Source organism: Talpa europaea (assembly GCF_964194135.1).
Source record: "Talpa europaea genome assembly, chromosome: X".
Classification (NCBI taxonomy): Eukaryota; Metazoa; Chordata; class Mammalia; order Eulipotyphla; family Talpidae; genus Talpa; species Talpa europaea.
In genome coordinates, this window is record NC_140081.1 from 31,879,600 (window position 1) to 31,907,308 (window position 27,709).

Below are 27,709 nucleotides of genomic sequence, written 5' to 3' on the forward strand. Positions count from 1 at the left end.
CTGGAAACCATGAAGGGGAGCAGGTTATGATTGGTTCATGGTTAATTTATGATGTCAAGGTTTGGTGTGAGTGGGACCAAGACAGATTGGATAGTTGGATTGTGGGGAGAGCCTAATACTACTGTCCGCGAAACTGAGGGATCTTTTCTATTATAATTAATTGTTTTAACTGTGACAGAGAGGAATGAAATCAAGACACAGGAAGAATTGGTGCTCATTGTTCTTAGGAGAAAGACTGTGGGTTCTAATTGGATGGGAGGTCCAGCCCGACTCTGATTGCTCGGTCTCGGTGCCCATTGGCCTAGAGTTACGGAGTTCTGATTGGCTCTTTAGAGTTGGCTCAGGGAGATTGAGAGTTCCCGGGCCGGCGGTCGGCGAGGCTGCGGGACCTGGGTTTTGATTGGTTCTTCTGACTTGAAGTCCGGAGAGGTGAGGAAGACCGCTGCTATCAGGAAAGGAGGAAGTGCGGTGTGTAGGGTGTGATCTGCCCGTCGTATTTACAATTGCCTCGCCCATTAAGACATTAGGATTGAAGGTAGATCCAGGAACTGATCGATTGCTCCGCCTAGAAACCGAGGGTAAAGGTGAGAGGAGACAACACAGTCTGATTTGATAGCAAATGAGGTGGGTGATGAATACTTTAACGTTTTCCGGTTCATTGATCAGAGACTCCTGACTTGGTCTCAGCCAACAGCGAAAATGGCACCACGCGTGAGGGCGGGGCCGGCGGCACACAGAGAGCTACCATTGGTTGGGATAGACACTGACCATCTCCCCGGCGCCTCCATTGGCCTCCTCCCTAAGGCGTGGGCCCTGTGAGGTGGTGGGTCTGAAATAGGGATGTTACAGAGACTGTGATCCCGCTTAGAAAGTCCCAGAACCGGGTGAGAGAGCCTGCTGTGACCACGCTGGTGGGTGAGTACCCTCCGCTCGGCTTGCCACTCCCATTCCCCGGCTCTCACTGGCTCTCTGTCTCTGTGTGTTTCTCTCTCACCCCTACCACCCTTACAGCCCTGCATAACAGCCCCCCCTCCTCCGCACTGTTGGGGCGGGGTGGCTAGGGGGATAAACAGAAGATCCTCCTTCTCATTGGATAGTTGGATCAAAGGGTTCTATCTCTGATTGGTAGTCTCTGTATTTGACATTCCTTTTCCTCTTTGGCGCCCCGCGCAATACCGCTGCCCTGCACTTTCCTCCCCTCTTGAAGGTTGGAGGCATTATGTGCTATTATGACAAGGGTCTGCCTTTCCAATTACTGAACCCGAGGGTCATAGTTCTCATTAGTTTCCTCTCTTCTGTCCTGTAGTCTCCAGGACTGCAGGGTGGGAATAGCTTTCAGATAAACGGTGCACTGACACCTGCCGGATCCCTAGGTCTCCCCCAGCAGACCACGAACCCCAGAGCAGGGACTGGCTCCGGTTCCACCGTCTCCCCCCACCAAACTGTGACCCCCAAGGAATGGGTCTGATTCCTTTGATTACCCCATCTCGTGACTCCAGGAGGGCTGGGGACAAGCTTTCAGGGTTTCCGTGCTCTTATAGTCACATTCTTAAAGCCGCATATAATTATACTCTATTAAAACTTTGTCAGTCTATGAACTGATAAGTTTAGTCCACTTAACATTTCTTGTGATTAAAAAAAAACCTATTTGGATTTTATTTTTTTAATCTCATTCTGTGCTTTCTATTTGTTTAGGTTTTTCTGTTCCTTTTTTCTCTACTACCCACACACAGCCACAGGTCCACAAAGAGATGGCCACCAACTCCAGCCCCTTGCACCCATACTGGCCTCGCCACCTGAAACTGGACAACTTTGTGCCTAATGACCGCCCCACCTGGCATATTCTGGCTGGCCTCTTCTCCACCTCTGGGGTCTTAGTTGTGACCACATGGCTGTTGTCAAGTCGAGCTGCAGTCGTCCCACTGGGGCCTTGGCGGCGACTGTCTGTGTGCTGGTTTGCAGTTTGTGGGTTCATCCACATGGTGATTGAAGGCTGGTTCGTACTCTACCATGAGGACCTACTTGGAGACCAAGCCTTCTTGTCCCAACTCTGTGAGTCCCAAGTTCTTTGATGTGTGTGGGAGGGAACTTTCTGGGCAGAGATTGGCCTAGCTATTTAACCACCCACCCATTCTTCTTTTCATTTATTTTTTAAATTAATTTAACTTGTCACACATAAATTCATGTGGGTCAAAAAACAAACCATTTAAAGTAGTATGCAATGTAAATCTACCAAGTTTCCCCAATTATTAACCAGTGTTAATTATTGCTTATGTTTCCCTTCAGGGATTTTATTTATACATAAACTACACACTTAAGCCTCAGTTTGCTTAATTGTAAAAAGGGGATAATATTAATATATGTACATTGCTTAGAACAGATTTGACAGGTAGAAGATGCCATACAGTTGTTTACTGTTATCATCATTTTTATTTTTGCTTTTTTTTTTTTATAGAGGCATGCTTTATTTATTTGTTTGCTGGCTTGTTTGTTTGTTTTGTTTATACATGCACTGGGTACAGTCAGAAGCGCGGGAGGGTGAGAGAATTCACCAGAGCCAGAGCAGGGAGCAGAGCAGGCAGAAGGACCGAAGTACACTGCTGAGGGGAGCAGCGGGCGGCAGGAGAGTTCTGCACGCCATGTGGGACCCTCCTCTGGTGGCCGGGAAGCAGCCAGGGATCGAACCGGCGCCGCAGAGGCCGCGGGCAGCTTCGCAACCCAGCGCTCAACCGCTGCGCCACCGGGGAGGCCCTATTTTTGCTTTTTTACACAAGTGGGACAATGCTATATACACTTTTGAACTTTGCTTTTTTTATGAGGTCACGGAGCTTTCAAAGCATAGATATTACAGAATTATTTCACTTGTCCAGTATTGATGGATATATTCTCCCAATGTTTAGCTGTTATGAAAAATAATCCTTCTGACCTAGTGAGTAAAAGTGCTAGGAAAATTCTTATGCAATTCTTTATGTGGACATCCACTTTCATTTCTCTTGGGTAAACATGGAAGAGTGGAATGGCTGGTTTGTATGGTATGTGCGTGTTTCACTTGATAAACTGCCAACCTGTTTTCAGAAATGGCTGCACCATCTTCTGTTCCCACCAGCAGTGTATGGAGTTCTTGTTCATCCCTGCCTACACTTGGTATGGTCAGAGGGTTCTAAATTTTTGTCCTTCTAATGGATGTGAGTGATATGTCATTATGGTTTTATTTTTCCTTTACAACTAATGAAAGTTTGAGCACCTTTTGTGGGCTTCTTTGGAAATCCTTTTTTTTTTTTTCTTTTTTGAAGAACTTATTCCAGCCTCCCACCTATTTTTTTAAAGATTTATTTATTTATACATACAAGAATTGGGGTACAGTCCAGAGTTGTGGGGGATGAGAGGATTCACCAGAGACAAAGTGGGGAACAGAACAGGAGGATTGACTGACATACACTGCTCAGGGGAGCAGCGGGTGAGTCAGGAGAGGTCTGCGGCCCCATGTGGGTAGCTCCCTGTCCAGGAATTAAACTTGTGCTGCCGTGGCTGCGGCTAGCTTCATAGGTTGCATCTTAATCCCTTGCGCCACCAAGGAGGCCCCCTCCCACATATTTTTATATTGAGTGATGTCTCTTATTGATTTTCTGTTCCCTCTTCCTTTCACTTATCTGTTCACCTGTATGCTTGTGCTTGTGCTTTCTTACTCACTCACTGTTACATTCACACCATCATCTGCACCTGCCTGCTTTGATTCCACAAACATTTTGGAGTACCAGACAATCACAGCAACACTGTGTCAGATACATTGTTTTGTATATGTATTTATACACACATCTAGAATCCAAACATGGGTGTACCATTTCAGATAAAGAAACTGAGGCATGGAGAGATTAGAAAATCTGCCTTCTTACATGGGTCCTGGGCTCTCATCACTCTGAGTTCATGTCCTGCCTTTATTCTTTTTTTTTTTTTTAAAGATGTGTTTTCTTTTTTCTTTTTTAAGATTTATTTATTTATTTGTACAAGCACTGGGTACAGTCAGAAGCGCGGGAGGGTGAGAGAATTCACCTGAGCCAGAGCAGGGAAGAGAACAGGCAGACTGATGAAGTACACTGCTGAGGGCAGCAGTGAGCACAGCAGGAGAGGTCTGCAGCACCATGTGGGACTCTCGCCAGTGGCCGGGGATCGAACCGGCGCTGCAGAGGCTTCAGGCAGCTTTGCAGCCCAGCACTCAACCGCTGCACCACCGGAGAGGCCCCAAGATTTGTTTTTATTGATGCATCCAAGAACGGGGGTATAGGCCAGAGGTATGGCGGGGGTGGTGGTGAGAGGATTCACCAGAGACAGAGTGGGGAGCAGAACAGGAAGACTGACTGAAATTCACTGCTGAGAGGAGAAGTGAGCAAGACAGAAGAGGTCTGCTGCACCATGTGGGTAGCTCCCTGGCCAGGGATTGAACTTGTGCTATAGTGGCTTCACTGTGCTGAGACTTAACCCCTTGTGCCACCAGGAAGGCCCCTCTACCTTTGTTCTTAATGGATGTCTCTTGTCTACTTCAGGGAAAGAGTACGCCAAGGGAGACAGCCGATACCTCCTGTAAGTGTTTGCCTCTGTCAAGGGGGACCTATATTGGTTTAGGGTAGTGGTGGGTCAGGGAGCTATCATGGGGTACCCTGTGAGCAGAGCACCATGATGCTAGTGTCCCCCCATCTTTTTCCCTTAGGGATGACAACTTTACGATATGCATGGAGTCCATCACCGCTTGCCTGTGGGGACCACTGAGTCTGATGGTGGTGATCGCCTTTCTCCGACAGAAACCCATCCGCTTTGTCCTACAGCTCGTGGTCTCTGTGGGTAAGGAAAGCACCCTTTGGGCTTAAGGGGGATCCAAGACATAGAGGCATCCCTGCTGATGGGCTCTCTCAATGGGGCCCATCCAGGGCTGAGTCAGATTGAATAACAAACCCCCTGAGGTTCTGGAGCAGCCATTCTCTGAACATGTGTTCTCAAGCAGGCGGGGTTTTCTCCTTTTCCAGCATGAAGCCTCCTGTGGAGATTATGTGAGGTGGCCCGTGATGGCGGGAAGCTACTGGATCCTCCAGGATCCACAGTCTGAGTGTCCGTCATATGACATTTCATCCTCGTGGGTTCTTAAATTGTTTGTTTTCTTTAGTTGTGAAAATATAAGTTCTCTTTAGTTCCAGAATCCTGAGCTATCTTGAATTAGAATTGAATCCTAGAGGATTTTGAGCTTCCTTAAATCTGGAGCTATGAATGCTCCTGAGTTCAGAAATTCTCAGCTGTCTGAATTTGGGGATCCTGATCCCTGCGACCATGAATGACTTGGAAAAGCTCTGTCTTTCACAGGATTTCCTCATTCCCCTTCTTCCTCCTACAGGTCAGATCTATGGGGATGTGCTCTATTTCCTGACAGAGCTTCGTGACGAATTCCAGCATGGGGAGCTAGGCCATCCACTCTACTTCTGGTTTTACTTTGTCTTCTTGAACGCCCTGTGGCTGGTGGTGCCCGGAATCCTTGTGCTTGATTCAGTAAAGCAGCTCACTCGTGCCCAGAGCATGCTGGACGCCAAGACCAGAAAAGCCAAGAGCAAGCAGAACTAATGAGTGATGGACTAGACTTGCACACTGGCTGATGAGGGACTTGCAGAAGAGTCCAGTCCTGTTCCCACAGGTTGGATGGACAGAGCAAATTGATCTGCCAAACTCAGGCTGATGAGTGGGCCAAAGACAGGAGGGAAGAAAGGAGCTCTGTGGAGCTACTGCCAGGGCCATTGGGACAAAGATACAAGAGAACCTAGAAGGTCTGTGATGGTGACAGTTTTTTAATCAGGAAATAAAAGACCTTAACTATAACACTGAGAGATCTTTAATTACTAACCCTAGAAATACTCCATGACTGACTCCCCAGGTCCCTCCATCATTCACTTATTCCACAGACTACCATTCTCTTAGCCATAGACCCCCCTGGTCATCAGATAGGCCTCCAATCCATGACCTCAAAAAGCCTATCACTGACCCCACAAACTCCCATCACTCACCTCACAGACACTTCATCACTGACTCCACAGTCTTCTATTAGGGCTGCTATATCAAGAATACCACAGACTACGTGGCAGAAATTATTTTCTAACAGTTCCGGAGATTGGAAGTCCAAGATCAGGGTGTCCTTAGGGTAAGTTTCTCCTGAGGCCTCTTTCCTTACAGATTGCCTTTTCCCCATGGGTCCCTATCCCTGGCATTACTTTCTTTTCTTACAAGGACACCAGTCCTATTTGATTAAGGTTCCACTCTTAATGGCTTCATTAAATCTTCATTACCTCCTTAAAGGCCTTATCTCCAAATACAGTCAAATTGAGGGGTTAGGTTTTAATATAAGATGGGGGAAAATTAAGTCCATAACAATAACCATCATTCACTACACAGGCCTCATCATTCACCTCACAGACATTCCTTCATTCATCCCATGCATACACCCATCACTCAGCCTCTTGTCTCCTGACTAGACACCCCACAGATACACCATCACTAACTTTACAGACCTACCAACATGCACGCCGAAGACCCCCATCACTCACTGCACAGACCCAATAAAACACCCCACAAACCCTACCAGCAATCACCCCACATAATCCATCATTAACCCCTAAGATGCCTATCACTCTCCCCACAAATAGCCTTTCATTCACACTATATATTGCCCATCATTTACTTCACTAACTTTAACTCCCCATAACTTACTTGCAGAATCCATCATCTCACAGACTCCTATCACACTCCACAGGTCCCCAATTACCCTAGTGATCTTCCATCACTCACCCCACAGTCTATCGCTCACCCCACAAACCCCATCATTCACCCCACAGATCCTCACCCTATAGACCCCCATCATCATCTCATGGTCTCCATCATTAACCTCATTGACCTGCAGTCATAAAGTAAGTGGATACTTGAGGAAATTTGAGGTTACAAAGCATGAATAATAAAAGTGAAAATAATTGTGGAGTGGCTTCAGGTGACCTGTATAGATCAGGGCTTCAGTTCAAATCCAGCTCCTGCTCAAGCCTACAGTACATCTTTTGAGAAATGCCTCACTGTTAAAGCCAAAGCTGTATATTACTTTCTCACCTCACATCCATCACTTACTTCATCACTTACTTATAGCCTGCTGGCCTCCTTGCTCTTTTTCAAGAACGGCTTCTCAAAAGCCCCACCTCCATCCATTGCACAGTCTTCTCTTTGTGCCACTTACTACACCCTTGACCTTTAGCTTTTTTCTACCTGGTCTTCGATGCTTTCTTCTGTAAAATGCTAATAATAGTAGTACCTACCTCATGGGGTTTTTATACAGATTAAATGAATTAATATATCAGACTAGCATACACTTTGTATTTTTTTTTAAATTTTTTTTAAGATTTATTTATTTATTTGTACAAGCACTGGGGTACAGTCAGAAGCGCGGGAGGGTGAGAGAATTCCCTAGAGCCAGAGCGGAGGGCAGAACAGGCAGACTGCTGAGGGGAGCAGCGGGCGGCAGGAGAGGTCTGTGTGCCATGTGGGACATTTACCCGGCAGCCGGGGATCGAACTGGCGCTGCAGAGGCTGCGGGCAGCTTCACAACCCAGCGCTCAACTGCTGAGCCACCGGGGAGGCCCTACACTTTGTGTTTTTTTTTTTTTTAAGATTTATTTATTTATGCATACAAGAGCTGGGGTGTAGGCCAGAGGTGCGGGGGAGAGGGGAAGAGGATTCACCAGAGAGAGAGAGTGGCGAACAGAACAGGCAGATCGACAGAAATACACTGCTGAGGGGAGCAGCGGGTGAGACAGGAGAGGTCTGCTGCACCATGTGGGTAGCTCCGTGGCCGGTGATCAAACTCGGTGCTTCAGTGGCTGCTGATAGCTTCATAGTGCTGAGACTTAATCCCTTGCTCCCCCAGGGAGGCCCCTCTGGCACACACTCTGTATTAATTGAATGGAAGAGTAAATAAAGAGACGTTCTCCCCAACATTGGCAAGGACCTCTTGTTTGATCTCCTTGCTTCCAGAATCTTTCCATCCAAGGCTCTCTCCACAAACAAGACAGAAGCATCTGAGCACATAATTTCCCCATCTAAAATCTGTGCTCCAGTGCCCTCAGGATAAACTCCAATCTCCAGGCTAATGTTTTGCTCATCCCACCCTATGATAATTTTGATAAGAAGCAGGCTCTCAAACAATTTGTTTCCACCAGAAAATCCAGCAGTGCCCTAAGAAGTGTTTTTGTCTCTAGCACATTGGAAAGAGAAAGATGCCAATAAACCTTTTCTGACTTTCAAGGAAAATTCCCCTTTCAACCTTTCAGAAAGTAGAGATGCCTAATAATAATGTCAAAGCAACAAACCATTTAAAAAGATACCAAAATAGAACTGCAACCATCTAAAAAGCTAACATTAAGGGTAGCAGCCATCCAGCAAAGCAACAACAGCTGAAATCCAGGTATCTTACAGGACTCCTTTGTCAGAAATTACATCTGTAAAGGGAATTGTTTTGTCCAAACCTTCTGGATGTCCAACCAAGTGAGAATGCTGTTTTGCATTCTGCATTCAAAGCTCGTCAAAGGAGTCTAAGATATGTTCAATCATTCAGCTGATATTTACTGGACACATACTATTTAACAATAGGACTGACCTAAAGTGTTGTGAATACTAAATAAGATGAAGGCAAATTTTTAAAAGCAAGGCCCTCCAGAGAGCCTAACAGTGGCTGTTTGGGGTAAATTATTTAACCAATTATAACATGCAAACAGAAATGGTAAAAATCATTAATGTACAGCTCTGTGAATGTTCATGCTAAATTATTTTTGAAAAGATTCTGGGAAAAGGATTTTTTTTTTTTCTGGTTCAGCGGGGCAATTCGGAGCGAGGGTCGCTGACATTTGAAAGCAATGACATCATCTGTCAGCAAAGGCTTGTGGTGACTAGGGGCGGGATGTAAGGTTGTGACGTCATCGCGCTACAGCTTCCTTTTCCCTGCCTACTTGTCTCCTCAGAATAGGTTGTCACTTCAACACACACCTAGGTGAATCCGGAAGTAGACTGCCCAACAACCTCGGGCGAGGGGAGGCGGGGCCTCAGTAGGCGGCAGCACATTGGCTGCAACCAGACCTAACACCAGCTTTTGGGGAAGAGGTTACCCACAACAGTGCTGTGCGCATGCGCAAACGCGACCTCCATCCCGCGACATGTGGGAGGGGCGGTGAAGTGGGGGGGAGGGTCGCACGGCGCCCTCTGCGCCTGCGCCCAGGCGCGAGGTGGGGCCGCGGGCGCCCGTTCTCTGGGGTGCGCGCAGGGGTAGGGGGCAAGTGTCAACCGTCACCCTGAGGTGGTGGCGGCGGGATGGCGACGGCCTCTGGGCCCTCGGACTTAGCCGGCACCGGAGCGCCCCCACCTGGCGGGGGAGGCCAGGCGGCGGCGGCCGAAGAGGAGGAGAGAGAGGTGGTACGGGTCCGAGTCAAGGTGAGGCTTACAGCCAGCTGGTCGGCCACCAGTCCGAGGGGCTCCCAGCAGAGGGCGAGGCGGAGGCTGTCCTAGGATGGAGGGCGGAGCCAGAAGCGGGGTGTTAACCTGAGGGGCGAGGTTTGAGTGCTGAAAGATGGGAGGAGGGGAGGCTGGACGTGGGAATGCGGGCGCAGGGCTTGAGGACGCGGGGCCTTAGGGATATAGCCTGGGGTGAGGGTCTGAAAATGGAGGGAAATGGGTCTGTAGATTGGTAAGGGGAGATTGTGGGGAGATAGGGGAGGAGACATAAGTTTGAAGGAGGGACCTTAATAATTTGAGGGGTGGGATCTTGAGGAATGAGGGGTGCTGTTGCCCTCTGAGAAAGGAGGTGCTGAAGTCAGTCAACATGTGTTGCCAATGCACATTTGTGCAGGTCCCCACCCTGGATGACCTGAGACGCTCATCTCAAAGATGAACAGCTAAATAAATGAGATGCCTCGGACCCTGATGAATATCATGAGGAAATAGCGAAAAGGGTTCTGAACTAGGGAGTTTTCTTTAGACAAGGTTGTACACGGACCTCCCCAGAGAGGTGTTGAAGGAGCAGAGACCCGGATAAGGAGTCAGTTGTGTGCATATGGGGAGAAGAGTGTTCTAGGCAGAGAGAACAGCAAGGGCAAAGGCTGGGAGGTGGAAATGAGCTTGCATGTTTTCTTAACTTTCCATATTGCTGGAGTGGGGAAGAGTGGTAGGAGGTGAATCAGGAGGTTGGAGAGGGTCAGATTGTGGAAGGCCTTTGGTATGTATTCTGAGTAAGAAAACTGTTGTAATAGGTGACTAACAAGGGTGGTGGCACTGAGGAGGATGAGGAGAGGGTAGATTCTGGAGAGAAGTAAACAGATCACTTCAGTGTAATGGAGCAAGCTCTAAGGTAGAGGTTTAGAAGTTTAGGGAAAAATGATGCTTGATTGTGAATGAGCCAGTTGGAGAAAATGGGAAGGTTATTCCAGATGGGACCAGCACAAGCAAAGGCCTAGAGCCAAGGTATGTTCAAAGTAACTTCTAGCAATTTGGTGGTACCAGAGCATGAAGTTCAAAAACGCTGACTGGATAGAGGCTCGCAAGGGTCATATAGGACCACTTACTGGGGACCCTGAGGTTGCCTTTGAAGAGGTTTAAGGAGGGGAGTGTTGCAAATAGATGTGCTAGATTAGATTGGTTGCCACTTGGAGGACTGATTTAATTGGGGCCAGGCTAGATATTGTGACTCTGGCAACCAGAGTTGAGGAGATACAGGATTGAGTGCCTGGACTTTTGCAGTAGCCTCCTCCTCACTAGACCACTGCTGCCTCCCTTCCCTCACAGTCTGTTCTTTGCAGAGCAGTCAGATCCTGTTAAACCCTAACTCAGACCATGTCTCCTCCCGGCACAGAGCCCTGGCATGGCTTCTTTCACTCAGCAAACACTAATGTCCTCACCAGGGCCCAGAATACCCACCTTGATCTGGCCCCCGTGACATCTGTGACCTTGCCTCCAACCACTCATTCTGTTTTAACCTGATAACATGACACCCCCCCATAGCCTACCCACTGTCTTCTCTCCCCAGAAATACGAGAGCTTCTTGTCACCTGAATTCCGCTCTTTCGCCGTCGATCCCCAGATCACCTCGCTGGATGTGTTACAGCACATTCTCATCCGAGCCTTTGACTTGAACGGGTGAGTGATGGGTGCTGGGCACCAGCTAGTGGGCCACCCACCTCAACAGTGATGCTTTGGCTCTTTTGTCATTGTTTGGTAGGATTTTTTTTGTTTGTTTGCTTATTATAAATAGTCCTACAATGAACAACCACCTGGGTATATCTTGGACTGTTTGAGGAAATCTAGTCATAGGATAAATTTCTAGCAGTGGTATTGCTAGGCTAATGGGTGTGCGCTTTTTAAATTTTAGTGGATATTTCCAAGATGCCCTCCTGATGGGTTTTCACCAATCCACAGTCTCACTAACAGCAAATAAAAGGACTGTTTCCCTCATACCCTCACAAACACTGTTACTAGAAAACTGGAAAATTTACCAATCTGATAGATGAAAGTGGTATTTCCAGAAACAGGCATGATGGTTATTTTGGTGTGGTTATTTTGGAGGAATACACGTACATGAACAAATTCAGATTCAAAAGTGATGGGTATTTAGGATGCTTTTAAAGTCACAGTAGTTGTCACACAGACATAATTTGCATAGTTACATAGGTATATCTGAAAAACAAATTGTTATTTGTATTTTGACCTTTTTGTGTAAACATTTGTGTTAGAAAAACTAGCAGATATACAGATTGCTTCATTTTTAATGTAGTAAGAAAATGCATTTAAAAAAAAAGTGAGAAGAAAGGAGGCTGCTTTTCTTCTCACTCCTGCCCTTCAACAACCCCTCATGTGGGGAGCAACATCTTACAGGTTTTTAATGTGCCCTCTAGATACAAGCAGGTGTGTACCTGTTCCTCCATGGAACGAAGCAGAACTGGCTGCAGTCTACTGCAACCCAGTTCCCAACACATAGTAGAAAGTTGTCTTCAGCACCTTCTGTCTTCCCCTGCTTTTGGAAACTGTCCCTGAGGCCTCCAGGGCAGGAGTACTGAGAGCTGCCATGCCTCCTCTGTCCAGAAAGAAGAACTTTGGTATCAGCTACCTGGGCCGGGATCGGCTGGGGCAGGAAACTTACCTCTCACTCCTGTCTGACTGGGACCTCAGCACGGCCTTTGCCAACGCCTCAAAACCTTACCTGCAGCTGCGTGTAGACATTCGTCCCACTGAAGATAGTGAGTACCCAGCACTGGGGATGAGGTGGGGGGCAGGAACACTGCTTTGGGACCCACTCTTTCCCCATAGGATGACTCCACCATTCACCATATACAACCTCACAGTGGGCTAGGGAAACCAGGTCTCCTAGGTCCTGATCCTGTATCACCCTCTGTGTCTCAATTTCTTCACCTTAGAGATAATGGTATCTTAGGACTGTTGTGAGGGGAATTCATGTAAAATGCCTGGAAAGGTGCATGGCTGCATAGTGAATGCTCCAGAAGTATAAGCTCCAATTATAGTAATTCTATATACTATTATAGCATATAATCTCATAATATGTTATGATTATATACTGCAGTATTCATTCATTTCTTTGTTTTCTAGCTCATTAAATTTCCTGGCATCACAGTTATGGATAATATCCTTTTTCTTGGGGAAAACACAGTTTAAGTGTTACAGGATAGATGTCATGATATCTGCAAATAATTCAGCAAGAAAATAATAGGTGTGGTGCCTCCCAGGTGGCGCAAGGGGTTAAGCACAGCACTGTGAAGCTATCCACAGCCTCTGCAGCACCAGTTTGATCCCTGGCCAGCGAGGGAGTTACCCACATGGCGCAGCAGACCTCACCTGTCTCGTCTGCTCCTCCCCTCAGCAGTATATTTCAGTAGATCTGCCTGTTCTGTTCCCCATTCTGTCTCTGGTGAATCCTCTCACCCCCTACACCTCTGGCCTGTACCCCCGCTGTTGTATGCATAAATAAATAAATCTTTTAAAAAAAAGAATATAAAAGGTATACATAGAGAGAGAGCAAGATGAAGCAAAGGTGGCAAAATTGTTACTAGGGAAGTGATGAAGGATGAATGAGTGTTCAGTGTATTCTTCTTTTTAACTTTAGTGTAGATTGGAAAATCATCTAAATGAAAAGTCATGGAGTAGAGGGAGTAGAAGACATGGTTCCCAAACTCAGGGAACTCATGTGCCCATTTGGGAATATTGAGGCATCTTGTTGCTATCCTAAGAATAGATAAGTAGATAACATTGGGGCCACTGTACATGTATAATTTTTTTTAAAGATTTATTTCTTTATGCATAGAAGTGCTAGGGTACAGGCCAGAGATGCAGGGGATGAGAGGATCACCAGAGACAGAGTGGGGAATAGAACAGGTAGACTGACTGAAACACACTGCTAAGGGGAGCAGTAGGCGAGACAGGAGGGGTCTGCTGCGCCATATGGGTTGAACCCTGGCCAGCTGGGGATGGATGCGGATTGCTTCATAGTGTGGTGCTTAACCCCTTGCGCCACCAGGGAGGCCCTGTATGTGTATAGTTTTATTCACTGGAGTGTGAAAACAGCCCTATAAGGTAGAGATGATCCTTATCCCCATGTTATAGATGAGGTAACTGAGGCTCATAGGGGACAGGACTTGTCCATATCACATGAGACAGTAAGTAGAGGAACAGGGTTTGAACCCAAGCAGTGGCTCAGCTGGCTCCAGAATCCTTGCTCTTAATCATTTGACTCTACAAAAGTTGGGGCTTGTTAAGACTGGCAACCTTGAGAAAATGAGATAGTCAGGAAGAAAGACAAAGGAGGGAAGACTGGAGGGAGGGAAAGAAGGAGAGAGAGAAAAACAAGATTCAGAGAGAAAGAGTGACAGAAGTGGGCAGAGACCCTGGAACCTCTGCTCCTGGGTAGCCATATATGCTTAGATCAGCCCCTTAACTAACTCCCAAACCTCTTTCCTAACCTGTAAATGGGCACAGTGGCACTATTTCAGTTAAGAAATAAAATCTGGTCCTCCCTGGTGGTGCACAGGTGAAATTCTCAGCACTATCAAGCTATCACCAGCCTCTGCAGCACGAGTTCCATCCCCAGTCAGGGAGGTGACCCATATGGCGCAGCAGACCTCTCCTGACTCGCCCGCTGCTCCCCTCAGCAGTCATTCTGCCTGTTCTGCTCCCCACTCTGTCTCTGGTGAATCCTCTCGCCCCTCCCCACCCTGCACCTCTGACCTAAACCCCAGTTCTTATATGCATAAATAAAAAAAAATCTTTTTTTTTAAAAAAGAAAGAAATCAAATCTGCTTGGCTAATAGACATGTGAAGAAAACCCTAACTGCATAAGAACTGACAGGAACACAAATAAAGCAGAGATAGACACCCATTAGTTTGGTAAAAAGACATTTCTAAAAGTTAACTTTTTTTTTAAAGATTTATTTATTTATGCATACAAGAACTGGAGTACAGGCCAGAGGTGTGGAGGGTGAGAGGATTCACCATAGACAGAGTGGGGAGCAGAACAGGCAGTTCTACTGAAATACACTGCTGAGGGGAGCAGCAGGCGAGTCAGGAGAGGTCTGCTGCGCCATGTGGGTGGCTCCCTGGCTGGCCGGGGATCAAACTCATGCTGCAGAGGCTGTGGATAGCTTCATAGTGCTGTGCTTAACGCCTTGCACCACCAGGGAAGCTGTAAAAGTTATCTTCTTAAAGGGAGAATAGCTTTCCAGTTATTGCTGGGTCCATTCTTTTCCCACTGCCATCTTATTTACCAAATTCCTACATATACTCAGGTTTGTTTTGGAATTCTTCATCCTTTTACATTGATTGCTGCTAAATCCTAAGCCAGTTCCATCTTGCTTTAATCACATAACTTTGCGGTATGTTTTAATATTTTCCTTTTCCAGATTTTTTCATGAATCTTCATTACACTGTTATTTTCATTCAATAGGATTAGTTTGTCATTCCATTAAACTCCTGATGGGAGTTTAATTGGCTTTGATGGGAGTTACATTTACTAAAAAAAAACTAGTTTTTATTATTTATCTTTTTTAAGTGTTAAGTTTTATTTACAAAGCTTCTTTGTTGTAAGAAAATAAAAACTGCTGTTACAATCTAGGTATAACTGGTAGCCACAGATGGTTGGCTTACCAGTCACGGCTGGCCAGCTACAGCTAGACTATTAGACAAAAGGCTAGCAAGACTTACAATTTGGTTGGGGTGAAGTCCCCAAACTTGGTGGCAGATTTCCAACAGGGACTAAATGTCACAGGAACTATTCTTTGGCTCTTTGGGTGGATGAGTGTCCTGGTGTTTGTATCATAGCTACCTTTGAAAAATAAATAGCTGCCAAGTCTATCTGAGCCTCAGCCATCCCACAAATACTGAACAGTTCTTTTTTTGAAGTTTGGATCCTAATCATCTTCTCCATTATCATGTTTCTCTCTTCTCTTCACCTTTCCTGCTTTCTTCCTTTTCTTCATCCTCATTGTCTTCATCTTCAACCTCTCCATCATGTGAAAGTCTAAAGAAACTCATTTTTAATTATCCAGAAATAAAACATTTCAAATAATGCAAAAATTTCCCATAACCACTATAGCTAATCTTAATCCCCTACCCTTTTGCCTCAAGAAAATCAGTTTGATCAGTTTGATGTATAAACTTGCATGTATTTTATTTATCCACATATGGAGATACTCAGGTGTATTCCTATTTATATATGTACACCAATGGTATGTGTTTGACATAAATGGTATGATATTACACATTGATAAGTAAGTCTCTGATAGATGGAGCTGTTATTACAGATATTATTTATGGCATTCTTGTCCCAGTCATCCCCTTGCTGTGACCATTAGGATGGCCCAGCCCCTCTTTGGGGAAGAAGCCCGTTTCTATCACTTCTGTGATAGAAAAATTACCAAGTCTATACTTTTGACCAATTTGTCCATTTGTGATATGAGTCCTCTATTGTCATATGTTCTGCAAATATGTTTTCCCAGTTTATCTTTTGTCTGATGGCTTTATGTGTGATGTCTTTTTTTGCCTATCAACAATTATAATGTGTGTGCCATCTTACACTTACAGCTCTCTTTTATGATTTCTGAGTTTCTCCTATTACTTTGGAATATTATCCCCAGCTATAAGCTTATACAAATATTCTCCTCGATTTTCTTCTAATAGGCTTATTATTTTCTTTTTTTAAAAAAAATATTTATTTATGCATACAAGAACTGGGGTACAGGCCAGAGGTGCGGGGCTGGCCAGCAGAGGGATGGAACTCATGCTGCAGAGGCTGTGAATAGCTTCACAGTGTTGTATTTAACCCCTTGCACCACCAGGGAGGCCCTATTATTTTCTTTTTTACATATAAATACCCTATCAACACTGTGATAAGTAAACCTAGCTTTTTAAAAAATGACAAGTCAATTATTTATTAAATACTTTATCAAATAATGTCATAATTTATTAGGTCATAATAAGTTTCATAAATTTATTTAATCATTTTTAAATCATCAATCATTTATTAAATAGCCAACTTCTCTTTTTAAATTTTTAATTTTTTTATATACATTTTACATCATTCTTGTACAATGTATGCTTTCTCCTCTCAGATGTAGTCCCTGTGGAATTCCCACCACCAGTTCACCCGTGTCCCATCACCATAGTCCCTTGCGCTCTTCCTACCCGTTTTGATCCATCACCCTCCTCCTCCCCTGCAAAATGTCTCTGATTTATAGTTGCCTGTTGATTTTGATTTTTAATTTATTATGATTTCCCCCCAATCCCTTATTTGTTTCCTCTACATTCCTCCTATAAGTAAAATCATCCAATATTTTTTTCTGACTTATTTCACTGAGCATAATCCCTTCCAGCTCCATTGATGTTGCTGTGAATGACATGAGTTTATCTTTTTTGATTGCTGAATAATATTCCATTGTATATATATTCCACATCTTCGTGATCCAGTCATCTGTTTTGGGGCATTTGGGTTGTTTCCATAGCTTACCTATTGTAAATAGTGCTGCAATAAACATAGGGGTACAGGTGTCCTTTTGAATTAATGTTTTTGTGTCCTTTGGGTAGATTCCCTAGGAGTGGAATTGCTGGATCCTATGGAAGCTTTATTTTTAGTAGTTTGAGGAACCTCCACACAGCTTTCCATAGTGGTTGGACCAGTTTGCACTCCCACCAGCCGTAAAGGAGAGTTCCTTTTCCTCCACAGTCTTCCCAACATTTGTTGTTGCTAGTTTTTTTAATATGTGCCATTCTCACTGGCATAAGGTGGTATCTCATTGTGATTTTGATTTGCATTTCCCTGATTACAAGAGATATTGAACATTTTTTCATAAGCCTGTTGGTTATTTGCATTTCCTCTTTGAAGAAGTGTCTTTTTAGCTCTTCTGCCCACTTTTTGACTGGATTGTTTACTTTGTTTTTGTTGAGTCATGTGAGTTCTTTGTAGATCTGTGTGATCAGTCCCTTGTCAGTAGTATCATGTGCAAAAAATTTCTCAAATCAGTGGTGTGTCTCTTTGTTTTGGTTAATGTCTCTTTTGCGCTACAGAAGCTCTTTAATTTGATGTAGTCCCAGCTGTTCATACTTTCCTTCACTATCTTTGCTTTAGGTGATGTGTCTTTAAAGATGTTACTGAGCACCTGCACCCCTATGTTTATAGCAGCACTGTTTACAATAGCTAAGCTTTGGAAACAACCCAAATGCCCAAAAATAGATGACTGGATCAAGAAGATGTGGTCCATATATACCATGGAATATTACTCAGCATTCAAAAAAGATAAACACATGCAATTTGCAGCAACATGGATGGCGCTGGAAGGGATCATGCTCAGCGAAATAAGCCAAAAAGAAAAAGAAAAATACCGGATGGTCTCACTCATAGCAGGAATCTAGAAAACTTAAATAAGGGACCAGGAAAATGAATAACTATAAGAAAGTGAAAATCAAAATCAACAAAAAACTATGAACCAGAGATACTTTTAGGGGGGCGGGGGCGGGAGGGGAGGGATTGGGGTCAGAATGGGGGGGGGGCTGCAATTGTATGGGGAATATAACAATAAAATTTAAAAAAAAAAAAAAAAGAGCCTCTTGGCCAAAGCACATGGTGTTGGAACCTTTGCCAAGGGACCGCACAGATGAAGCTTTGGATCTGCAAGGGCACTGCAAAAAAAAATAATAATAATAAAGATGTTACTGAGATATATGCCATGTAGTGTTTTGCCTATGTTTTCTTCTATGTATTTTATGGCTTCAGGTCTTATGTCTAATTCTTCAATCCATTTTGAGTTGGTTTTTGTGCATGGTGTGAGGTAGTAATCTAGCTTCATTTTTTTGCATGTAGCAACCCAGTTTTCCCAGCACCATTTATTGAACTAACTGTTCTTGTTCCATTGCATAGTCTTTGCTCCTTTGTCAAAGATTAGTTGTCCATATATGCGTTTGCTATTCTATTCCATTGGTCTGTGTGTCTGTTTTTGTTCCAGTACCATACTGTTTTTAATTATTATGGCTTTATAGTATAGTTTGAAATCTGGGAATGTGATACCTCCTTTCCCATTTTTTTAGTCAGGAGATCTTTGGCTATTTGAAGTTTTTTGTGGTTCCTTATGAATTTCATCAATATTCTATTGCTTTGAAGAATATCATTGAAATTTTTATTGGAATAGCATTAAATCTGTAAATTGCTTTTGGTAGGATGGCCACTTTAATAATGTTAATTCTTGGGCCTCCCCGGTGGCGCAGCGGTTGAGCGCTGGGTTGCTAAGCCGCCAGCGGCCTCTGTGGCGCTGGTTCGATCCCCAGCTGCTCCCCGGCCACCGGAGGAGGGTCCCACATGGCGCGTAGCCGCTGCTCCCCTCAGCAGTGTACTTCTGACCTTCTGCCTGCTCTGCTCCCCGCTCTGGCTCTGGTGAATTCTCTCACCCTCCCGCACTTCTGACTGTACCCAGTGCTTGTATAAACAAACAAACAAACAAACAAATAAATAAATAAAACATGCCTCTATTTAAAAAATAATAATAATAATGTTAATTCTTCCAATCCATGAGCAGGGGATGACTTTCCATTTCTTTGTGTCTTCTTCTATTTCATTTAACAATGTTTTATAATTTTCTTTGTATAGGTCCTTCACCTGTTTTTTTTAGGTTTATTCCCAAGTATTTGATCTTTTTTGTTTCAATTATAAAAGGGATGATTTTCTTGATTTCTTCTTCAGATTGATTGTTTGTATATAAGAAGGCTACTGATATTTGTGTATATAAGAAGGCTACTGATATTTGTTGATTTTGTTACGGAGCAACCCCGATATAAAATGGGTTGCCTGGCTGTCGGTCCTCACCCGCGTGCTTAAAAGGGACTTATTAATACTCCACTACAGGCACACACAAAAGGTTAATAAAAGGTTTATTTACAAGGGAAAGGGAATTAAGGAAATGTACAACTCAGGGAGAAAATAGGGAAATAAAGTCTTTAATGCGTCCTACCTGATCCTCTGACCTGGAAAGCCAAAGGCACTCTCCGAGCTGGCCAAATGCTGTGAGCTGGCAGAGAGCCAAAATGGGGGATCCTCTCCAAAGCCCACATGTCTGGTTTTACCAAACCTGGCTGCTTAACCCCACCCTCAGGTTCTAGCAACCTTCCCTTTGGTGATGATGGGATTTGGAGTTCCCAGTGTCTTTTGGCTTTGGTCTGGAGTGGGGGGTGGAGTCCACAAAGCCTGTATGGAATTAGCTTTAGGACATCCTTTTCCCCCTAACAATTTCTCTAAGGTTCATTTATGTGTACAAGAGTTGGGGTGCAGGCCAGAGATGCAGGATCAAGGTGAGAGGATTCACCAAAGACAAAGTGAGGAGCAGAGCAGGCAGATGGACTGAATACACTGCTTAGGGGAGCAGCGGGTGAAACAGGAGAGGTCTGCTGTGCCATGTGGATCACCTCCCTGGAACGGGATCCAACTTCTGCTGCAGTGGTTATGGATAGCTTCATAGTGCTGTGTCTTAACCCTTTGCACCACCAGGGAGGCCCCTGTGTGTTGATTTTGTATCCTGCTACTTTACTAAACTGGTTGATTATTTTGATTAGTTTGTTTTTTTTGTGTGGAGTTTTTGGGGTTTTCTGTATATTATCGTATTGTCTGCAAATAGTGACAGTTTTATTTCTTTTTTCCCTATTTGGATTCCTTGTATGCCTTTTTCTTGTCTTATTGCTCTGGCTAGGACTTCCAGTATTATATTGAAAAACAGGGGCCTCCCTGGTGGCGCAGGCGGTTGAGCACAGCGCTGTGAAGCTGTCCACAACCTCTGCAGTGCCGGTTCGATCCCTGCCGGCCTTGGAGCAACCCACATGACGAGTGGACTCCTGTCTCGCCTGCTGCTCCCCTCAGCAGTGTATTTCATCAGTCTGCCTGTTCTGTTCCCCACTCTGTCTCTGGTGAATCCTCTCGCCTTCCCGCACATCTGGCCGGTACCCCAGCTCTTGTATAAATAAAATAAGTCTTTTTTAAAAAAAGAAAAAAGAGAAAAGAAAAGAAAAGCAGTGGTGAGAGTGGACATCCTTACCTTATTCCAGACCTTAAGGGAAATGCTTTCAGCTTTTCATCCTTGAGAATGACATTGGCTGTGGGTTTGTTGTATATGACCTTTATTATGTTGAGGTATGTTCCTTTTATCCCCAAAATTTCAAGGGCCTTTATCATAAATGGATGGTGAACTTTGTCGAATGCTTTCTCAGCATCTATTGATATGATATCAATCATATGGTTTTTATTTTTCTTTCTGTTGATATGTTGCATTACATTAATTGGTTTGATCAAATCATACATTGATTTTCAGATGTTGAACCATCCTTGTGCCCCTGGAATAAATCCCACTTGGTCATGGTGAATTATCTTTTTAATGCTTTGTTGGATTCTGTTGGCTAAGATTTTATTGAGGATTTTTGCATCAGTGTTCATTAGAGAGGTTGGCCTGTAGTTTTCTTTTTTGTGTTGTCCTTATTCAGTTTTGGTATTACTGTAATGTTGGCTTCATAAAATGTATTTGGTAGTATCCCTTCCTTCTCAATTGTTTGAAAGAGTTTATGTAGGATAGGCACTAGTTCATTTCTGAACACTTGGTAGAATTCATTTGTAAAGCCGTCTGGTCCTGGGCTTTTGTTTTTTTGAGGAGGGTTTTGATTGGTCTGTTTAGGTGTTGTTTCTTCTTCATCTAGCTTTGGATGACTAAAGTTGTAGGAATTTGTCCATCTCTTCTAGATTGTTGAACTTGTTTGCATATAACTGTTCATAGTAATCTCTGATTATTCTTTTGATTTCTGCTGTGTCGTAATTTCTCCTCTTTTGTTAATGATCCTATTTATTTGTGCTTTCTCCCGTTTTTTCCTTGTGAGCCTGAATAGCCACCTTTTCTACACTGATTTGAAATGCCACTTTTGTCATATGTTAAATTTCCACATACATTCGGATTTATTTCTGGGCTTTTTATTACATTCCATCAATTGGCTCTATTTGTCTATTGCTATGCTAACACCATACTTTATCCACAGTGGCTTTCTGGTAAATTTTAATAAGGCAAACTTTGCCATTGTCCCAGTATCCTTTTTTTTTAACTCTTCTTTGTCTTAACTATTCTTTTTTTTTTTTTAATTTAAGGGTATTCTTTTTTCTTTTTTAGATTTATTTATTTATTTGTTTATTTATTTATTTATTTATTTATTTATTTATTTATTTATGCAAGCACTGGGTACAGTCAGAAGCGCGGGAGGGTGAGAGAATTCACCAGAGCCAGAGCGGAGAGCAGAACAGCCAGACTGACAAAATACACTGCTGAGGGGAGCAGTGGGCGGCAGGAGAGGTCTGCGCGCCATGTGGGACCCTCGCTGGCAGCCGGGGATCAAACCTGCGCTGCAGAGGCTGCGGGCAGCTTCGCAACCCAGTGCTCAACCACTGCACCACAGGGGAGGCCCTGTCTGAACTATTCTTAAATGTGAATTCTTTCATGTGAACCTTGAATAATTTTTTCCAATTCCAGGGGAAAACCCTCTAGACATCTGATTGGCATGGAACAGAATCTATCTCTCAATTTAAGGTTTGGGAGGTTTGACAATTCTATGGTCAGGAAATGTAGTATGTGTCACATATATTAAATATTGTGACAAGCAGGATCAGGGGCAGCACCCTATAATGAAACCCTTGGATATTTCTTTAGGGAGATGGGGCGCATTCATACTTAGTAGATTATATAAAGCCTATATATAGTGTTGTATCAGTTCAGATTTACCGCAAGAGGAGTTTGTGCTTGTAAAATCCATCGTCCATTTTATTACTGAGTTAGTTCTTCTTAAAATTGACATATCATGTCTCCCTTTTCCTGTAGCATTTTTGGCCTTGAACAGTGCTTTTTCTGACATTTGCTTTGCTGCTCTTGCTTTCTCTTGGGTTGTTTGCCATGTATACCTTTCGGTTTATTCAGTTTTTTTGTTGTTTTATATTTTAAATTTTCAAAGGACAGGTTAACTAAAAAAGGGGGGGGAAAGGAGGCATCTGCATAGACACAGGTGGACAGAGAGCTGCTGCTGCTGCTGCTTTTCAAAGGAAAAGGACTGTTAAAAGAGACGCCTGCGTAGATACAGGATGAGAGCTGCCTGGTTATTCCGTTTTCAACTTTTCTGGGTCACCTAGTTTTAGGTGTGTCTCTCATTAAAACCCCACAGCATGATTTATACTTTTTATGCAGTGAACTCTTTAAATTACTCTTTCCCTTCTGTCTCTTCCACCCTCCCTTGTCCTTAAAATGAAAACTTTGTGACATTTCCACATCTTAACTTCTGGGTTTTCCTTGATGTTTTTTTTTCCTATTTCAATTCCAGGCTATCAGCATCTTTTCTTTACAGTAAGCTGCTTATGTTTCAGGAATCCTGATGTAATACTTAATATTCCAAACTCCCTATGACAGTATCTTTGTCATTTTTTTTGTTTTTTATTTTTTATTCTTTTTTAAATGATCTTTGTCATTTTGTTTAACTAAATAGATTAAAAACTTGGGACCTGTCACCATTTGTCTTTCCTGTTGCCTTCCTCCACCTTGAGCCACTGTGGTCATTTGCTTAGGGAGCATCTTTTTTTCTCCTCCAGCAAGCTGCATGGGGCAGATGTACTCTAATGATGAAAAATGTCTTTCTCTGACACTCATGGTGCATACTGTCTTGGCTGCTGCAGGCCCTTGCATCCCAGAACTTTCTTCTCTGTGCTCTGTAGGAGCCAGAAATGCATGGTCTTCTTGCTCCCAGAGTTGTGAAACAGAATTCCATTGCCAGTTTGGCCATCTCCCTGTTGTGAGCAGCCTGGTCTTTGTGTCTAGAGGCTGGCAGGGGTTTTTCTTCAGTCCTAGAAGTTGGGCATTTTACCAGCATGTGACTAGGGAGGCCTGTTGGATAGGCTGTTTGTTAATGGATCCTATCTAAGACTAGAGGAGCTGCTTCTTCATCCCAGGGACATTTTCCTTCATACCTATATAATACTGCTGTATTCCCCTGACCCCTTTCCTCCCCCCAAATCATCAAGCTTTAATCATGTGCCTTGTTTGTTCTTTCAGACCCTTAATTTGACTTTTGGTAGTGTGACCTTCATTTTACCTGTTAAGTATTTTAATGCCCTGACTAATGTTTTAGAAGGACCACTCTGGCAGCTGTTGGGAGAAAGTAGGGAGGGGCAAAGAGGAAGCAGGGGCTGGTTAAGAGAGAGTTTCAGGTGAGAGGCGTGGTGGCTCAGATGAGGGACCAGGCAGAGGGGAGAGGTGAAGTTGAAGTCTGTTCTGCAAGCAGAAGCCACAGGACTTCTGTCCTGGAGGTTGAGAGCGTGAGAGGCAGCAAGGACATCTCTCAGATTTCTGGCTTAAGCCACTGAACAGACAGAGATGCTGTTCACTCACTGAGGAGCAGTGGAGGAGATAGGGTCTAGAGCAGATCTTGGCTTCCCTTTTGGACCCCTTAAATTTGCAGTGCCCTGTGAGCCCTCCAGAGAGAGACAGTGACATCCAATGTGACCTTGCTTCCCCCTCAGCTCTGCAGGAGAAAGTGCACTGGGCTCCATGGAAATGCTGGTGTGGAATTTGCCTGTCAGTGGCAGTGGCTTAAGTCAACCCTGATTTGTTTCATACAGTAGAGTTGGAAAGCCGACACTGCTATTGACTTAGCAGCTCTGGCACCAAGGTTGACCACTCTTAAAACTGTCTTGAGCTTACCTTCAGGTGACCACTCTTCTTTGGCCACCACATCACATTTGAATAAATGCAAGGGGTAGTAAAGAAGAGAGAGAGAGGACAGACTTCTGCTAGTGTTCTAAGGGCCAGAGTGGATAAAGGCAAGCACAACATTATTTCCTCTAACATACATGATATACCTTGTCCACAGACACTTTTCCTAAACTCTATCTGGGCTCTAGAAGGAGGTAAAAGAGGTTCAGATCCCAGCCCTGTCATTTCCTTCCTGGAGAATCTTGGCCTGCACCCCAGTTCTTGTATGCATAAATAAGTAAAAATAAATCTTTTTTAAAAAGATTTGCAAAGGTTCAGTCCTTGTCACTGTGCCAGGGACATAGTAACTACTCAGTAAATAGTGCCTTATATTGTTAAAATATTAGTCTGCGTAGCATTTTGTGAGACCATGGCATGATTTTGGATGACCTGGGAAGAGGCAATGGGAGTGGTCCATTGCCCTGTGGGGGACCTGGCTTCAGTAGGAGAGGAACCTGGCCCCAAGGGCTGGGGTTCTCAGCCCCATTATCATATTGTGTCACTCTGTGTGCCCAGGCCCGCTGCTGGAAGACTGGGACATAATCAGCCCCAAGGATGTCATTGGCTCCGATGTGCTGCTGGCTGAGAAACGGTCATCATTGACAACAGCTGCTCTGCCCATCACACAGTCCATCCTCTCTCAGGTGGTGTCAGGGACTCCTGGGGTGCAGCTGTGGCTGGGGGGCAGGGCCTACCTGACACCCAAGATTCTGAGCATACTGGCTGGCATCTGCCCCTCGCCCACCCAACTGATAGATAGCCTCTCCCTCCCTCCATCACAGGTCGGCCGCACCTTGTCTAAGGTCCAACAGGTGCTGAGCTGGTCCTATGGGGAAGATCTCAAGCCCTTCAAGCCCCCCTTGAGCGATGCTGAGTTTCACACCTACCTGGACCACGAGGGCCAGCTCTCCCGCCCAGACGAGTTGCGCCTGCGTATCTATCACGGGGGTGTTGAGCCCTCCCTGAGAAAGGTGAGACTCCTCTGTCACGTGTTGGAGCCATCGCTCCTGCTGTCACCACTAGCTCAGGAGACGCGCAGAGACCACAGTGTCATGGGACGGCATAAAGAGATACCAGAGCAGCCAGTTCTCCTTTGGTGGGGGCTAGGAGTCAGAAATGGGAAGGCAGACGCTCCCAAAGGAGGACCGAGACCCACAGCAGGTGAGTTGGGGGAGACAGATACACTGGAGTCCATGGCACATGTGTAGACCCTCGGTCTGGTCCTTTCCCCCTCCCCCCCGGGCAGGTGGTGTGGCGGTACCTGCTGAATGTATACCCAGATGGCCTGACAGGTCGCGAGCGGATGGACTACATGAAACGCAAGAGCCGCGAGTATGAACAGCTGAAGAGCGAGTGGGCACAGCGAGCAAGCCCTGAGGACCTGGAATTCATCCGCAGCACAGTCCTCAAGGACGTGCTGCGGACCGACCGGGCCCACCCCTACTATGCCGGGCCTGAGGATGGCCCGCACCTGCGGGCACTGCACGACCTGCTCACCACCTATGCTGTTACCCACCCCCAGGTGTCCTACTGCCAGGGCATGAGCGACCTGGCCTCGCCCATCCTCGCCGTCATGGACCACGAAGGCCATGCCTTCGTCTGCTTCTGTGGCATCATGAAGCGCCTGGCCGCAAACTTCCATCCCGATGGCCGCGCCATGGCCACCAAGTTTGCCCACCTCAAGCTGCTGCTGCGACATGCCGACCCTGACTTCTACCAGTACCTACAAGAAGCCGGTGCTGACGACCTCTTCTTCTGTTACCGCTGGCTGCTGCTCGAGCTCAAGCGCGAGTTTGCCTTTGACGATGCCCTCCGCATGCTTGAGGTCACCTGGAGTTCGCTGCCCCCTGATCCTCCTGAACACGAGGTAGAGCTCGTGGGACCACCCATCCAAGTGGCAGACGCTGGCTTCGGTGGCCACAGGGGGCGGCCAGTGCGACAAAGGCACATGCTGCGGCCTGCCGGTGGAGGCAGCAGCGCCTTCGAAGATGCTGTTGATCACTTGGCCACGAGCAGCCAGGGGCCTGGTGGCGGGGGGCGTCTCCTGCGACAAGCCAGCCTGGATGACCTCCAGCAACTCAGGGATAACACAGGCCCCAGGAGGGACTCACTGGTCCAGCTGCCCCACCCAGCTGCCCTCATTAGCTCCAAGTCCCTCTCTGAGCCCCTGCTGAACTCCCCAGACCCACTGCTCTCCTCCTCTTCCCGCCCTGACTCCCCATCCTCCTCCTCTCCGCCATCCACCCAGGAGGCCTCTCCTGCTGGCGATGTGGCTGCTGGATCTCCTTTGATGCCAGAGGTGAGCTCCCCACAAGACCCTGGGAAGTCCCTGCCACCTCCACCCCCACTGGGCCTGCCCCCACCCCAAGAGTTTGGCCGGGGAAACCCATTCATGCTCTTCCTCTGCCTGGCCATCCTGCTGGAGCACCGTGACCACATCATGCGCAACGGGCTGGATTACAATGAGTTGGCCATGCACTTTGACCGTCTGGTGCGAAAACACCACCTGGGGCGCGTCCTCCGCCGCGCCAAGGCACTCTTTGCTGATTATCTGCAGTCAGAGGTGTGGGATTCAGAGGAGGGGGCTGAGGCCACAGCTCCATCTTGATCAGGTTCCCTCCAGCCCAGGAGCCCCACCAGTTCTTTACCGTGAGGGCCTACATATGAGATCCCACTCCTTGCCTGCCAACCCTAGACCTGTCCAGGCATGGGGCCCTCTTCCCCAGGTCTGAGAATAGGGGGCTCTGCTTTAGCACTGCCCCACAGAGGCCACGGCCTCTTTTCTGTTTTTATTATTTTGTTTTTAACAACTGTACTTTGCACACATGAAGGTCACTGTGGTCTGTGTATTTCTCTGCCGCCTCCCTGGGTTTTGTTGTAGCTGGACTCCGCAGGGACTGGGAATCTTTACCTGAGGGAGCCGAAGTACTCGGCTTAGTGGAGGGTGGTTCCTGCTTCCCCTTTGGTGGGAGAGCAGATGCTGAGACTGGGTTCGAGCAGGTGAGCCCAGGTCCAGGACGGCTGGAAGAAGACCTGAGGCTGTTTTCTGGTGCATCTGTAGGCCTGTAAGCATCTGAATTAGGGCTGTGAATGCGTTTTCAGGACAGGCCTCTGAATGAGGAATAAGAGAGAGTGGTCCTGATCCAAAAAGGGCAAGTGTCATTCCAAAGACTGGAAAGCACAGGCTACTTAGGAACACGGAGCCAGCCACCACCTGTCACTGATTCTAGAAACCAGACCCTTTCCTGTGAGTCTTAGAGCCTAATGCTGGCAGTCCTGGGCAGGAGTCAAAGGCTCTTGTCACTTGGTTTGGGGCCAGCTTGAGGTACTGTGGAGCCTTGCCATGTCTG

General features: G+C 45.7%; 2 protein-coding genes across 4 annotated transcripts; both read left to right on the forward strand.

The window, feature by feature from the left end:
• Positions 1-846: 846 nt before the first annotated feature.
• On the forward strand, positions 847-5,604 carry EBP (EBP cholestenol delta-isomerase; the record flags this gene model as incomplete). The annotated part of the gene is made up of 5 exons (XM_084258474.1): positions 847-915; positions 1,734-2,052; positions 4,542-4,578; positions 4,706-4,836; positions 5,381-5,604. Exons 2-5 carry the CDS (start codon positions 1,752-1,754, stop codon positions 5,602-5,604), a joined length of 693 nt encoding a protein of 230 aa, XP_084114600.1. The 5' UTR covers positions 847-915; positions 1,734-1,751.
• A 3,535-nt stretch (positions 5,605-9,139) lies between these two features.
• On the forward strand, positions 9,140-26,967 carry TBC1D25 (TBC1 domain family member 25; the record flags this gene model as incomplete). Of its 3 annotated transcripts, none has more annotated exons than XM_084258049.1 (6): positions 9,140-9,515; positions 11,059-11,193; positions 12,136-12,290; positions 24,876-25,003; positions 25,142-25,330; positions 25,606-26,967. In XM_084258049.1, exons 1-6 carry the CDS (start codon positions 9,376-9,378, stop codon positions 26,965-26,967), a joined length of 2,109 nt encoding a protein of 702 aa, XP_084114175.1. In that variant the 5' UTR covers positions 9,140-9,375. The 3 variants fall into 3 exon arrangements, with proteins under 3 accessions (XP_084114175.1, XP_084114176.1, XP_084114177.1); XM_084258050.1 differs by having other exon boundaries at positions 9,140-9,495; positions 11,084-11,193; positions 12,097-12,290; XM_084258051.1 differs by having other exon boundaries at positions 9,140-9,495; positions 11,084-11,193.
• Between the last annotated feature and the right edge of the window lie 742 nt (positions 26,968-27,709).